General features: G+C 46.7%; 1 protein-coding gene across 1 annotated transcript in view; it reads right to left on the bottom strand.

The window, feature by feature from the left end:
• The window catches only part of VWA5B1 (von Willebrand factor A domain containing 5B1), a 71,374-nt gene extending 57,618 nt beyond the window's left edge, over nt 1-13,756 (bottom strand). The window contains exons 1-4 of the mRNA XM_040422522.1: nt 13,618-13,756; nt 11,244-11,405; nt 2,059-2,278; nt 233-363 (exon numbers count right to left, since the gene is read on the bottom strand). Of these exons, the coding sequence (XP_040278456.1) occupies nt 233-363; nt 2,059-2,278; nt 11,244-11,405; nt 13,618-13,756 (652 nt within the window). The remainder of the gene's footprint in view (nt 1-232; nt 364-2,058; nt 2,279-11,243; nt 11,406-13,617) is intronic.
• Between the last annotated feature and the right edge of the window lie 765 nt (nt 13,757-14,521).

Raw genomic sequence — 14,521 nt, 5'->3', positions numbered from 1 at the left:
GCCTCTCTCTACCAGTTGCTCCATCTATAACATAAGCTTCACTTTTTCAAAACTGAAATTTCACATATCTATATAATCCCCATAAATATAGTCCTTCCTGTGATGTAGACGGATTTAGTAGGAAAGGTCAGCGTTACCTCCTAACTCATCAGCTTCACTTATCTGAGTCCGAAAAATAAACCCTTTGCCCCCTTATATGAATGTCCCTGTGCCGCCTTCATTTGGCACTTACCTGCTAACAGGTAGGGTGCCCGGATCTCCAGGTGGAAAGTCAGTTCGTACTCTGTGGCATTTACAGCCTCTGTTTCCAGTAAGGTCGCCAGGCAGAGCTTTTTGGTGCCACCGCACAATCCAGCCTCTCTTCTATGAGGACACAATGACAGCAAGTGAGAAGGACACTCAGATGGCGGGGTTCTCATTGTAATTATTGGTCGTATTGGGGCTCAGTCTCTCTCTCTCTACCTGTGCCCTGTCTCTCTCTAACTATGGCTCAGTCTCTCTCTCTACCTGTGCCCGGTCTCTCTCTAACTATGGATCAGTCTCTTTCTCTACCTGTGCCCGGTCTCTCTCTAACTATGGCTCAGTCTCTCTCTCTACCTGTGCTTCAGTCTTTCTCTAACTATGGCTCAGTCTCTGTATATCTGTGCTTCAGTCTCTCTCTAACTATGGCTCAGTCTCTGTATATCTGTGCTTTAGCCTCTTTCTATCCGTGCCTCAGTTTTTCTCTATCAGTGGCTCAGTCTCTCTCTACCTGTGGTTCTGTCTCTTTCTACCTGTGGCTCTGTCTCTTTCTACCCGTAGCTGTCTCTCTACGTGTAGCTCTGTCTCTATCTACCTGTGGCTCAATCTCTTTCTACTTGTGGTTCAGTCTCTCTCTAACTGTGGTTCAGTCTCTCTTTACCTGTGCCTCAGTCTGTCTCTAACTGTGCCTTAGCCTCTCTCTATCCATGGCTCAGTCTCTCTCTAACTGTGCCTCTCTCTCTACCTGTGTCTCAGTCTCTCTCTATCCGTGGTTCAGTCTCTCTTTACCTGTTGCTCTGTCTTTTTCTACCTGTGCCTCAGCCTCTCTGTACCTGTGCCTCAGTCTTTCTCTACCTCTGCTTCAGTCTCTCTCTTACTGTGCCTCAGTCTCTGTCTACCCCGTGCCTCAACCTCTCTCTATCCGTGGCTCAGTCTCTCTCTACCTGTAGCTCTCTCTCTACTTGTGGTTCAGTCTCTCTTTACCTGTGCCTCAGTCTCTCTCTACCTGTGCCTCAGTCTCCCTCTACCTGTGCCTCAGTCTCTCTCTACCTGTGCCTCAGTCTCTCTCTACCTGTGCCTCAGTCTCTCTCTACCTGTGCCTCAGCCTCTCTCTACCTGTGCCTCAGCCTCTCTCTACCTGTGCCTCAACCTCTCTCTACCTGTGCCTCAACCTCTCTCTATCCGTGGCTCAGTCTATCTTCACTTGTTTCTGTCTCTACCTGTGACTCAGTCTTTCTACCTGTGCCTCAGCCTCTCTCTACCTGTGGCTCTCTCTCTACTTGTAACTCTGTCTCTCTCTACCTGTGCCTCAGTCTCCCTCTACCTGTGCCTCAGTCTCTCTCTACCTGTGTCTCAGTCTCTCTCTACCTGTGCCTTAGTCTCTCTCTACCTGTGCCTCAACCTCTCTCTATCCGTGGCTCAGTCTATCTTTACTTGTTTCTCTGTCTCTACCTGTGACTCAGTCTTTCTACCTGTGCCTCAGCCTCTCTCTATCCGTGGCTCAGTCTCTCTCTACCTGTGGCTCTCTCTCTACTTGTAACTCTGTCTCTCTCTACCTGTGGCTCAATCTCTTTCTACTTGTGGTTCAGTCTCTCTTTACCTGTGCCTCAGTCTCATTCTACCTGTTGCTGTCTCTCTCTACTTGTGGCTCAGTCTCTCTCTCTCTCTCTCTCTCTCTATCTGTGCCTCCGTCTCTCCCTACCTGTGCTTCAATCTCTCTCTTACTGTGCCTCTCTCTACCTGTGGCTCATTCTCTCTTGCTCAGTTTATTCAGACAGTGCTTCAATTCAATAAAATAGATTGCCAGATAATTCTTACAATCTCAGAGGAGTGACAGAGTATAAGTTGCTGTCCGTGGAGGTGTGTGACACTCGAGGGACACAGACTGGTGGCACGAGGACTCGGACGGCCCCACTGGAAAGTGTTGGGAGCTCAGAGGATGTACTGATAAGCACTGACACACTTTCCTGGGCCGGCACTGCTCCAAGGTTGGCCACAAAAATAATTCTTTCTAAATCTTCATCGAGAAGAATCCTTCCTGTGTAATGAGAACAATGGATGTCATGAAAAAAGAAACATTCATAAGTATCATATGGAAATGATATGTGTCAAAATGATTGTTACTGATTACATTTTCTAAGTGTAGTACTCACATTTACCACTAGATGTCAGGTCCAAGACTTAGTCACAAACTAAAACCCAACAATTTGGGTAACAGTGCCACCTGCTGGCTGTATGAGTCCCATACCTCTAAATGTAACTTTTAGGGATGAGCGAATAGACTTCAGATGAAACATCCGAAGTCGATTCGCATAAAACTTCGTTCTAATACTGTACGGAGCGAGACTTCGCATAATAACTACATAAATCAAGTGGTACCTTGGAACCGAACCCGAGTTCGGGAAATGGTTTTTTACAGTATAAATCAATTTCTGAAGTTATTATGCGAAGTCTCGTGAGACTTGGCGAAGTAATAACTTCTGCTCATCTGAGCCAATACATTCTAATACTGTACAGTATTGAAACTAAGTTTTATGAGAATCAACTTCGGATGTTTCATCTGAAGTCAATTCCCTCATCCCTAGTAACTTTGTGCGCACGTGAACCTCCCCATATGTCAGGAATGTAACTTCCTAAGATTTACCAACACTATGTCAGAGTTTGGCCTCATGCACACGACTGTTGTGTGTTTTGCGGTCCGCAAATTGCGGATCTGCAAAACACGGATGGCATCCATGTGCGTTCCGCAATTTGCAGAACGGCACGGACAGCCATTGATATAACTGCCTATTCTTGTCCGCAAAACGGACAAGAATAGGACAGTTTATATATTTTTTGCTTACCACGGAATAGAGCAAGTGAATGGGTCCCGCATCCAAGCCGCAAAAACTGCAGCTCGGATGCGGACCGAAACAACGGTCGTGTAGAATAAGGCCTTTAGTAGCTGAGGAGAGTAACCTCATAGAAAGGTACCAATTTACTACTAATATCTTTATGTATCTGATCCTATCATGTGTGATACTATGCTGAGCCTCCGTATCTAAGCCTGTGTGAAACTGATGAGCCAATGTTCCCAAGCCTATAATGTGTAATACTGTCTACTGAGTCTCTGTATCTAAGCATTTTATGTGTGATACTCTAATCCTGTTGTGTGCCATGCTGTCTGCTGAGCAGCAGTATCTAATTCTATCATGTGTGATACTGTCTACTGAGCTATGTATCTAAGTATGTCATGTGTGATACTGTCTGCTGAGCTGCTGTATCTAATCCTATCATATGTGATTCTGTCTGCTGAGTTGTGTATCTAAACCTATAATGTGTGATAATGTCTGCTGAGTTGGTGTATCTAAGCCTACAATGTGTGATACTGCCTACTTAACTGCTGTATCTAATCCTGCCAGGTGTGATACTGTCTGCTGAGCTGTTGTATCTAATCCAGTCATGTGTGATACCGTCTGCTGAGCCGTGTATCTAATCCTATCATGTGTGATACTGTCTGCTGAGCTGCTGTATCTAATCCTATCATTTGTGATACTGTCTGCTGAGCTGCTGTATCTAACCCTATCATGTGTGATACTGTCTGCTGAGCTGTGTATCTAATCCTATCATGTGTGATACTGTCTGCTGAGCTGCTGTATCTAATCCTATCATGTGTGATTCTGTCTGCTGAGCTGCTGTATCTAATCCTATCATGTGTGATACTGTCTGCTGAGCCGTTGTATCTAATCCTATCATGTGTGATACTGTCTGCTGAGCTGCTGTATCTAACCCTATCATGTGTGATACTGTCTGCTGAGCTGCTGTATCTAATCCTATCATGTGTGATACTGTCTGCTGAGCTGCTGTATCTAATCCTATCATGTGTGATACTGTCTGCTGAGCTGCTGTATCTAATCCTCTCCTGTTTAATACTGTCTGCTGAGTTGTGTATCTAATCCTAGTATGTGGGATACTGTCTGCTGAGTTGTGTATCTAATCCTATACTGTGTGATACTGTCTGCCATAGGCGTTGCTACAGGAGGGCAAGGGGGGGAAATTGCCCCCCCCAGGTTATTCCCCTTTAAATTGCCCCCCCCCCCCCCCCCCGCTGATTCCCCTTTAAAGCGCTGGCCGCCGCCGCTAGTACAGCCAGGGTCGTCTTTAACGCGGGCCAAAAGGGGCAGCTGCCTTGGCCACTGGTGATGTGGGGGGCGTCGGCAGGGCACAGGGAGATGAGCGCTTCCATTGTAGAAGCGCTCATCTCCATAGTCATCTGTACCGCCTGAACCGTACAGCGCAGGACACAGACCAGAAGAGGCCTGCATCGCATCGCTGCCAGCCTGATGGAGGTAAGTATAAGTGTTTATTTTTTTATGGTACTACTGCTGGCACATGATTGGGGGGCATCTATGGGGGCACCTGTTACTGGCACATGATTGGGAGGCATCTATGGGGGCACTTGTTACTGGCACATGATTGGGGGGCATCTATGGGGGCACTTGTTACTGGCACATGATTGGGGGGCATCTATAGGGCACTTGTTACTGGCACATGATTTGGGGCATATATGGGGCCACTTGTTACTGGCACATGATTGGGGGCATCTATAGGGGCACTTGTTACTGGCACATGATTGGGGGACATCTATGGGGCACTTGTTACTGGCACATTATTGGGGGCATCTATGGGGGCACATCTTACTGGCACCTTATTGGGGGGCACTGTGGGGGCATCTATGGGGTACTTCTTACTGGCACATTATTGATGGCACTTTTTACTGGCACATTATTAGGTAGCACTATGGGGGCACTTCTTACTGGCACATTATTGGGGGCACTATGGGGGCTTCTACTGAGGCCACAAAAAAGGGGTATTTTATATGGGGGGCTCTGTATAGGGGTATTTTATACTGGGGAACATTATGGTGGGTACTATGAAGAGGGGGAGAGGAGTACTATGGAGTCATCTATGAGGGGCATTAAGAAGGGGTATTTTATTCTTGCAAATTATGGGGGACAGTAAGGGCATCTACTGGGGCACGATATATGGGGCATTTTATACTGGTACATTATGGTGGACACTAGGAAGAAGGGGGAGAGGAGCACTATGGGGCATTTACTGGGGGCATTATATAGGGGTATTTTATACTGGCACATTATGGGGGCACTATGGGGACATTAGCTCAACTGGGGCATTAAAAGGGGTTATTTTTTGCACTGGCACATTATAAGGAGAATTATTACTACTGGGGGGCATTATGATGGTCTTTATTACTACTGGGGGTCTATGGGGAACATGATTACTAGTATAGGCACTATGGGAGCATTATTACTTCTGGGGCACAGTGGGGACATGTTGGGGGCACTGTAGAAGCACTATTACTACCATGTGTGCTCTAGCAGAGAATAATTCCTATTGGTGGGACTTTTGGGAGCACTATTACTGTGGGGGCACCTTGGCACAGTATCAGCTTACCACAATTATTTTTGGGGGACGTTATGTTTACACTATTAGTGTCAGGGGCACTATTTGCTGGGCGCAGGTATTTTAGGGCACTGTGTGCCAATAATTATTGAAGGGCACTATCTGCATGGTACTACTATTATCAGGGGTTTTATCTGTTTCTGCAGTATAGTATTGGGGAGCACAGCGGTACAGTATTGGGGGTGGTAGGATGATTTGTCCAGAAGATGGGAGGATGATGGAAAAGTAGTAAACTACGATTTTGTTTGCCAAACTGCAGAGACGAGAAATGGCTGAAAAATGGTGTCTGGTCTGAAGGTCTGAAAGGAGAAGATGAGGAAAGAGAACATCTACATCAAAGAGAAGTCACTGGATGTAAGAGGTATGTGCCGCTGTATTACCCTGTATGTAAGGGTGGATGGAGGGGTTAGTAGTACAGTACTATCTGCACATTGTAAAAAAAAAAAAGTAATCTGCAAAATACTATATATTTGTGTCAGAAGTTGTGCTTTTTTAATTTTTAGAATAATGATGCAGCCATTTTATTTGATACTTTTGTGCTGATTCTTTTCCCCCTCTATATTAATGGACACTATAGTCACCAGAACCACAACAGCTAAACGTCGTAGTTCCGGTGTCTATAGCATGTCTCTGCAAGCTTTGTAATGTAAACACTGGCTTTTCAAGAAAAAAAGGTAGTATTACTGCCAAGGAACCCCTCTAGTGGCCACTCATCATTATTAAAGTTTACTACTTTACGAGGTGTGTGGATATTTTTTGTGTGTGTTGTGGTGGAGGGCGTGATTGCCTGCTAGGGTGTGGGAAGGCGGGATCCAGGCGGCCCAAGTAAATTCTTGCCCAGGGTCCAATCAATATTAAAGACGGCCCTGACCACAGCAGCGATCTGTCAGTTTTGCCAAACTAAAAGTACTGCCCATGCTGCCCACCCGCTTCACTACGGGCTCCTCGGCAGTCGGCAGCCAAGTGAATCTTCCCCCGCCCACCTCAGCTGCTATTGGCTGGGAGAGAGAGGGCAGAACTGCCATTGGCTGCCTGTGTATTTCAGCCTAGCAGGGCCTGCAGAGGCAGAAAAGAATGCGGCTTGGGGATTTAACTTCAGGAAACATCGTTGCGCTCCGCTCCCCCTGCCACCACGCCTAGAGGAAGAAGGCACGAGGACAGAGCACATCAGAACTGTAAGTACCTTTTCTATCTGCGATGTACCCCTGACCAGCGCCCCCTGAGTTACATGCACCCCTGACCAGCACCCCCTGAGCTACAAGCACCCCTGACTAGTGCTCCCTGAGTTGCAAGCACCTCTGACCAGCGCTCCCTGAGTTACAAGCACCCCTGACCAGCGCTCCCTGAGTTACAAGCACCCCTGACCAGCGCTCCCTGAGTTACAAGCACCCCTGACCAGCGCTCCCTGAGTTACAAGCACCCCTGACCAGCGCTCCCTGAGTTACAAGCACCCCTGACCAGCGCTCCCTGAGTTACAAGCACCCCTGACCAGCGCTCCCTGAGTTACACGCACCCCTGACCAGCGCTCCCTGAGTTACAAGCACCCCTGACCAGCGCTCCCTGAGTTACAAGCACCCCTGACCAGCGCTCCCTGAGTTACAAGCACCCCTGACCAGCGCTCCCTGAGTTACAAGCACCCCTGACCAGCGCTCCCTGAGTTACACGCACCCCTGACCAGCGTTCCCTGAGTTACAAGCACCCCTGACCAGCGCTCCCTGAGTTACAAGCACCCCTGACCAGCGCTCCCTGAGTTACAAGCACCCCTGACCAGCGCTCCCTGAGTTACACGCACCCCTGACCAGCGCTCCCTGAGTTACACGCACCCCTGACCAGCGCTCCCTGAGTTACAAGCACCCCTGACCAGCGCTCCCTGAGTTACACGCACCCCTGACCGCCGCACTCTGCGTTACAAGCAGAATAAGTAGTATTAGTTGCACACACCAACAACACCCACAGGATTATTTCACAAAAGGGTGAAGAGTTTGGAGAAGTCAGAAGAAGTGAACAATATAGGACAACATGGCTGATTTGAAAAATATTCTCCAATCCAGCAAACTTTCCTATTCAGTTATGTTCCCTTCTCCAAACTCTTCACCTTCTGTGAATAAGCCTGTGAGCGTCTGTTCGTTGGTCTTCTTTAGTGACATGTTTAACATATGGGATTATTTACACAGCCCTGGTGTTTGCTGAAACTGCTTTAAACTATAAAGAAAAGTTTTCTAGAGCGTTTCTCTCTTTCTCAGGTCTGAAGCAAAACCGGGGAAGAAAGGAAAACTCTTGAAAGCGAAGTATTAGGTTAGTACAATAAGAAGCTATCCCTGCATACCGCAATACTCTCGTATCTTGTAATCTTATTTATATATACTTATTTCGTTTTTTTCAGTAGTATGATTAGGTGGTGAAAATTATTAGTGCGCCCCCCCCCCCATTTTTGACTGTGGTATCTTATGTGCCCCCCACCTATATATTGCTCCAGAGTCACCACTGCTGTCTGCTGTATCTAATCCTATCATGTGTGATACTGACTGCTGTCTGCTGTATCTAATCCTATCATGTGGGATACTGACTGCTGTCTGCTGTATCTAATCCTATCATGTGTGATACTGTCTGCTGAGCTGCTGTATCTAATCCTATCATGTGTGATACTGTCTGCTGAGCTGTGTATCTAATCCTATCATGTGTGATACACACAGGAATGAGATGGGAGACCAGGATTTTTCCTCCATTTAATCTAAGCATACATTATACACATCGGCCGCTCTTCTTCTCCGCGGTATCTCAGCTCCGCAATGTTTTCCGGTTCTCGCTGTTCAGGCGCAAACGATTTAGTCTCTGACCCTAATTATCTTCTATGGATCTGATGCAGACGATTTCCTGGCGGCTTGGGCGCAGGGCCGCGCTAATGGTTTCATCAGCACGATCGCCCTGCAGCCGGGGAGAGGGACTTACATCCCCCCGCTGTGTCGCTAGGTGAACAGAAATCCGAGCACTCCATCTAATGACCCGGGATCTGCGGCAGCAGCGAGACCTGCATATAATGACTGCACATCTAACTCTAGGATAACACGGCTGAGAGGAGAAGCGGCACGTAGATAACTGAGCACCAGACGCGTCCCGGCCTTCTCCTAGGCCAGTATGTTCTTATATACTCATCAGTGCCACCTACAGGTCACAGAAGGGCACTGCACCCGCAGCATTCCTTTAGTCCGACTTCTGATGGGCTGGGAATCTCACACATCAACCACAATCCGAAATTACTCAGAATTTGTGAAAGAAGGCAGAAGCCACCAAGAGTCTGCCCGCACCTCATTACTTGCACTCTCAGCCGAACCGAGCATGCATGTGTATGAATGCTGCACCCAAAAGGAAGCGTCCACTAAGGTGTGTGGGAGGCTTCAAAGGTACACGTTCCTGCATCTTGATTGGTTGTGTGATATCATGTAAAACACAGCTCAGCAGACAGTATCACACATGATAGGATTAGATACAGCAGCTCAGCAGACAGTATCACACATGATAGGATTAGATACAGCAGCTCAGCAGACAGTATCACGCATGATAGGATTAGATACAGCAGCTCAGCAGACAGTATCACACATGATAGGATTAGATACAGCAGCTCAGCAGACAGTATCACACATGATAGGATTAGATACAGCAGCTCAGCAGACAGTATCACACAGGATAGGATTAGATACAGCAGCTCAGCAGACAGTATCACACAGGATAGGATTAGATACAGCAGCTCAGCACAGTATCACACATGATGGGATTAGATACAGCAGCTCAGCAGACAGTATCACACATGATGGGATTAGATACAGCAGCTCAGCAGACAGTATCACACATGATAGGATTAGATACAGCAGCTCAGCACAGTATCACACATGATGGGATTAGATACAGCAGCTCAGCAGACAGTATCACACATGATGGGATTAGATACACAGCTCAGCAGACAGTATCACACATGATAGGATTAGATACAGCAGCTCAGCAGACAGTATCACACATGATGGGATTAGATACATCAGCTCAGCAGACAGTATCACACGATAGGATTAGATACAGCAGCTCAGCAGACAGTATCACACATGATGGGATTAGATACATAGCTCAGCAGACAGTATCACACATGATAGGATTAGATACATGGCTCAGAAGACAGTATCGCACATCATGGGATAAGATACATCAGCTCAGCAGACAGTATCACACATGATGGGATTAGATACATCAGCTCAGCAGACAGTATCACACATGATGGGATTAGATACAGCAGCTTAGCAGACAGTATCACACATGATAGGATTAGATACAGCAGCTCAGCAGACAGTATCACACATGATAGAATTAGATACAACAGCTCAGCAGACAGTATCACACATGATAGGATTAGATACATCAGCTCAGCAGACAGTATCACACATGATAGCATTAGATACAGAAGCTCAGCAGACAGTATCACACATGATAGGAATAGATACACAGCTCAGCAGACAGTATCACACATGATAGGATTAGATACAGCAGCTCAGCAGACAGTATCACACATGATAGGATTAGATACACAGCTCAGCAGACAGTATCACACATGATAGGATTAGATACAGAAGCTAAGCAGACAGTATCACACATGATAGCATTAGATACAGAAGCTCAGCAGACAGTATCACACATGATAGGATTAGATACACAGCTCAGCAGACAGTATCACACATGATAGGATTAGATACAGCAGCTCAGCAGACAGTATCACACATGATAGGATTAGATACAGCAGCTCAGCAGACAGTATCACACATGATAGGAATAGATACACAGCTCAGCAGACAGTATCACACATGATAGGATTAGATACAGCAGCTCAGCAGACAGTATCACACATGATAGGATTAGATACACAGCTCAGCAGACAGTATCACACATGATAGGATTAGATACAGAAGCTAAGCAGTCAGTATCACACATGATAGAAATAGATACACAGCTCAGAAGACAGTATCACAGATTATGGGATTACATATACAAGCAGAGCCCTTGTAGCACTCGGTGGATATTTCTGCTGGAGTAGGGTTCCCACCCCTTTTACAATAGATACAAAGTAACATGCGGAAGTACCGCTGAGAGGTGTAGGCGCCTACACCTTTCAGCGGTACTTCCGCATGTTACTCCTATTGCGTCCACATCTATGTGACTTCTCCCTCCACCAGCGGCACTAGTCTGATGAAGGCACGGAGGCACCGCCACAGCAACTATCTTCTGTACGCAAATAAAAAAAGTTGCATCAAAATACGACTTGGCTGGAGTCTTTGTATCTACATTATGGGATTAGTTATAGAGGCTCAGCAGACAGTATCACACATGAAAGAATTAGATACACAGCTTAGAATACAGTATCACATATGATGGGCTGAGATACAGAAGCTCAGCAGACAGTATCACACATGATAGGATTAGATACACAGCTCAGCAGACAGTATCACAAGCTAGGCTTAGATACATGGCCACTGTCCATCAGGTGATGCTGCCTCTCTCACCGTTCCCGTCGGGCAGTCTTCCGCTGGACATGCTGCAGTAGTCGTAGTAGGATTCGTCCATTTTGGCCTTGTCTTTAATCTGGACGGTGACGATACGTCTGCAGATAACGGCCTCGAAGCCGACCACCACCGTGTGCTCATTGAGCGGGAATACGAAGAGGGCTACGGGGGAAGGAGCCACAGTCACTGAGACACAAGGACACACCCACAGGCATGTACACTTACCCGGTGTAATACCACCTCCCACCTGTAGGAGCGCTGTAGCCTGTTTTACCCATGTATATTTTTCTGCTACAGCTAGAGTTCTGCTTTATTTTAAATAGGCCTAAGAGGTATAGTATTGCTGTAGAGGCAGGAGGTTTAGTTTATAGCATGTATCTATAGTAGCACTTACCTCAATGTGAGGGGCGTACAGTCCTATCAATTCCTGAGCTTCGTGGTACAGGAATAGAGTGCCAGAACTGTAGTGAAGACTGACACAGGGTCAGAGCAGAACAAAGTAGAATATAACTCTGCCGCTTTATATGTTATTTAATCTTTGGATTTTCATTTTAGGGGGCGTGCTCCTTGATATAAAGCAGGGGGTGATATAATGGACAATTTACCGTCAGGAGCGATTGCGCTGCGCTAGATGGAAATCATGTCCTAGTTCCTATGGATATGAGAATTTATCTTCCTCCCGGAGGACTCGCCGCCGGATCCATCACAGTCTAACCTTGTGGCTCCTGCTCCAATATCAAGCATTTTATAGCTGAGCGGAGAGCCGACACTGATCCGCTCTGCTATGGCGGTGGAATTTATAATAGACGCGCCGGGGACGATCTGTATGTACAGAATATAGCGATCTGTATATGGGGGGCGGGGGCATCACATAAATGATCGCACTTTCTAAGAAAAATGGGGATAAATCACTGATCAGCCAGATGTGCTATTCGGGAGCCCCCCTTAAAGGGACATTCTCATCTCAGACATGCCGTATAGCTGTCATGGGGCCCATATTGGTTGTCACCCAGCTTTCCCTCTTCTGGGTTTCGGACACTTGCTGGTGACGACGTTGCGGTGGCTACTCACGTGCAGTGTGATTTATGTATATTAGTATATCAATCTGTCCAGAGGGTAAGTGCTCAGGCTGACCATTTGTTCCCCAGGTGGCGGGGCGTTGCGTCTCATGCCGTCCGCTGACGTCGCACGTGGCAATGCAATGCCCCAGAAACGCGTTAGTTTAATACTAACACTGGAGAGCGCCGGTCTTAAAGGGCGTATTCTCATCTCAGACATTTATGGCGTATCCACAGGAACTCACCTCTGGAACCCACCTCCTCCCCGTCCGGCTTACTGAGCTACGCCGTTTCCGTAATTCCAGGCGCCACTCGCAGTCTGGATGTGGTGGCCAGTGGGACGCGGTTGGGTAACCGCCCCCCATTTTAGAGATGGGCGTGGGTCCCAGATGTATCAGACAGATATAGCATATCCTGTGGAGTATCATTTGGATGGTGCATATTATTTGGGCACTATATGGCAATAATATGTGGCTAGTGGCCACCATAGGGCAGCATTATCTGGGCACTATATAGCAGTATTATTCAGGCGTATTATTAGGATTGCGCATTTTATTTGGGTACTACATGACAATATTATGTGGCTAGCGACATATATGACAGTATTATTTAGGTTCTTCAATAAAGTTTTACTTGGATAGTGCATATTATTTGTGCACTATATAGTAATATTATGTGGCTAGCGGCCTGTATATTGCAGTATTATTCTGTCTCTTTAGTTATTATTATGATAGTGCATTATATTTGGGTACTACATAGCAGTATTATGTGGCTAGTGGCTTATATACAGTATAATGAAGTATTATTTGAATAGTGCATATTATTTGTGCACTATATGGCAATGTTATGTGGATAGTGGCCTATACAGGGCAGCATTATCATGGTAATACATGTCAATATCATGGAGTATTATTTGGATTGTGCATATTATTTGGGCACTATACGGTGATATTATATGGATAGTGGCCTTTATATGGCAGCATTATCTTGGTACTATCTGTCAGTATTACTTATGCTCTGTAATTTAATGGAATATTATTTGGATAGTGCATATTATCTGTGCACCATAAGGCAGTATTATGTGAATAATGGAGTATACATGGCAGCATTTTCTTGGTTTCATATGGCCGTGCCATTTAATGGAGTATTATTTGGATAGTGCATATTATCTCAGCACTATATGGCGATATAATTTTCATCCGCACTCTGGCTTTTGCTCTAGGCCCCCCCTAGGCCCCCCCCCCCTCACTCTGTGATGGCCACCACGTCCTCGGCAGTACAGGACATCTGGTCATTATTACTACAAGGAGACTTACCTTCCACAGGCTGAGCCTCCGGGTTGCTGTAGGTGAGTGAGGCGGTCATCCCCAGGGCGTAGCCGCTGACACAGGCGCTTATCTCAGCTGATGTGAGGGGCAGGGGGGCACCCGTGAATCGATTCATCAGCCCGGGCATCTTGGCTCCTGGTGAAAAAGATATAATAGTATGAGGAACACCGCCGACCTTAACAAACGGATTTGTGGAGCCTACAGCTCTATTGTTTAGGACATGATTGGAGTTGTAGTTGTAATAATGCGGGCTGGATATTCTCCATGTCTTGTTATGTCCTTAAAGGGGAAGTCTAACCCCGGCGGCGTCCATGACTATAGCTTGAATTTCCAAAATCAGGGGCAAATCTCAGGGGCTTAGTGTATCTGGGGAACTGGAGGACCGACAACCAATTTTGTGAAGTAGAAATATGCTGAAAGCAGTTGTCACTTCCCTTAACCCACTCCTCTTAGCAGTTTGTAAAAAAAATGCACTAGTCAATAGGGGGCGACACTGAGCACAGGAGAAAAATCCTCCCAGGATATGAAGGATGTGTGCTGCGTCCTCCGGCATGAAATGGGATGTTCACCGGTCACCACATGTTGGATTTTGCCGACTTCCACATATATGTACAATGCAGCGGAGGACACAACTGCTGCAGTGCCCTCCATGAGCGAGCGAGATGGGGGGTGGAAGGGAAGATGGAGGCGGCAGCACAGGGAGGGCGATGCAGACCGGAGACATTAGGGTCTTCTCATCTCCTCTCAGCTGCCTGATAAATCAGCCTCCCTGCCAGCTGCCACCGAGCAGCATCCACTGAGACTCATCGCCGGCTGCTGCTTCTTTCTGGGAAGTGTCAGAATAATATCAACAAGCAGCAGAAAAACACCGACAGGTGATAACGATACGATC

The sequence above is a fragment of the Bufo bufo genome, chromosome 1 (genome assembly GCF_905171765.1).
Source record: "Bufo bufo chromosome 1, aBufBuf1.1, whole genome shotgun sequence".
Classification (NCBI taxonomy): domain Eukaryota; kingdom Metazoa; phylum Chordata; class Amphibia; order Anura; family Bufonidae; genus Bufo; species Bufo bufo.
The sequence above is the reverse complement of the archived record's forward strand: the minus strand, read 5'-3'. Positions and strand labels throughout refer to the sequence as shown.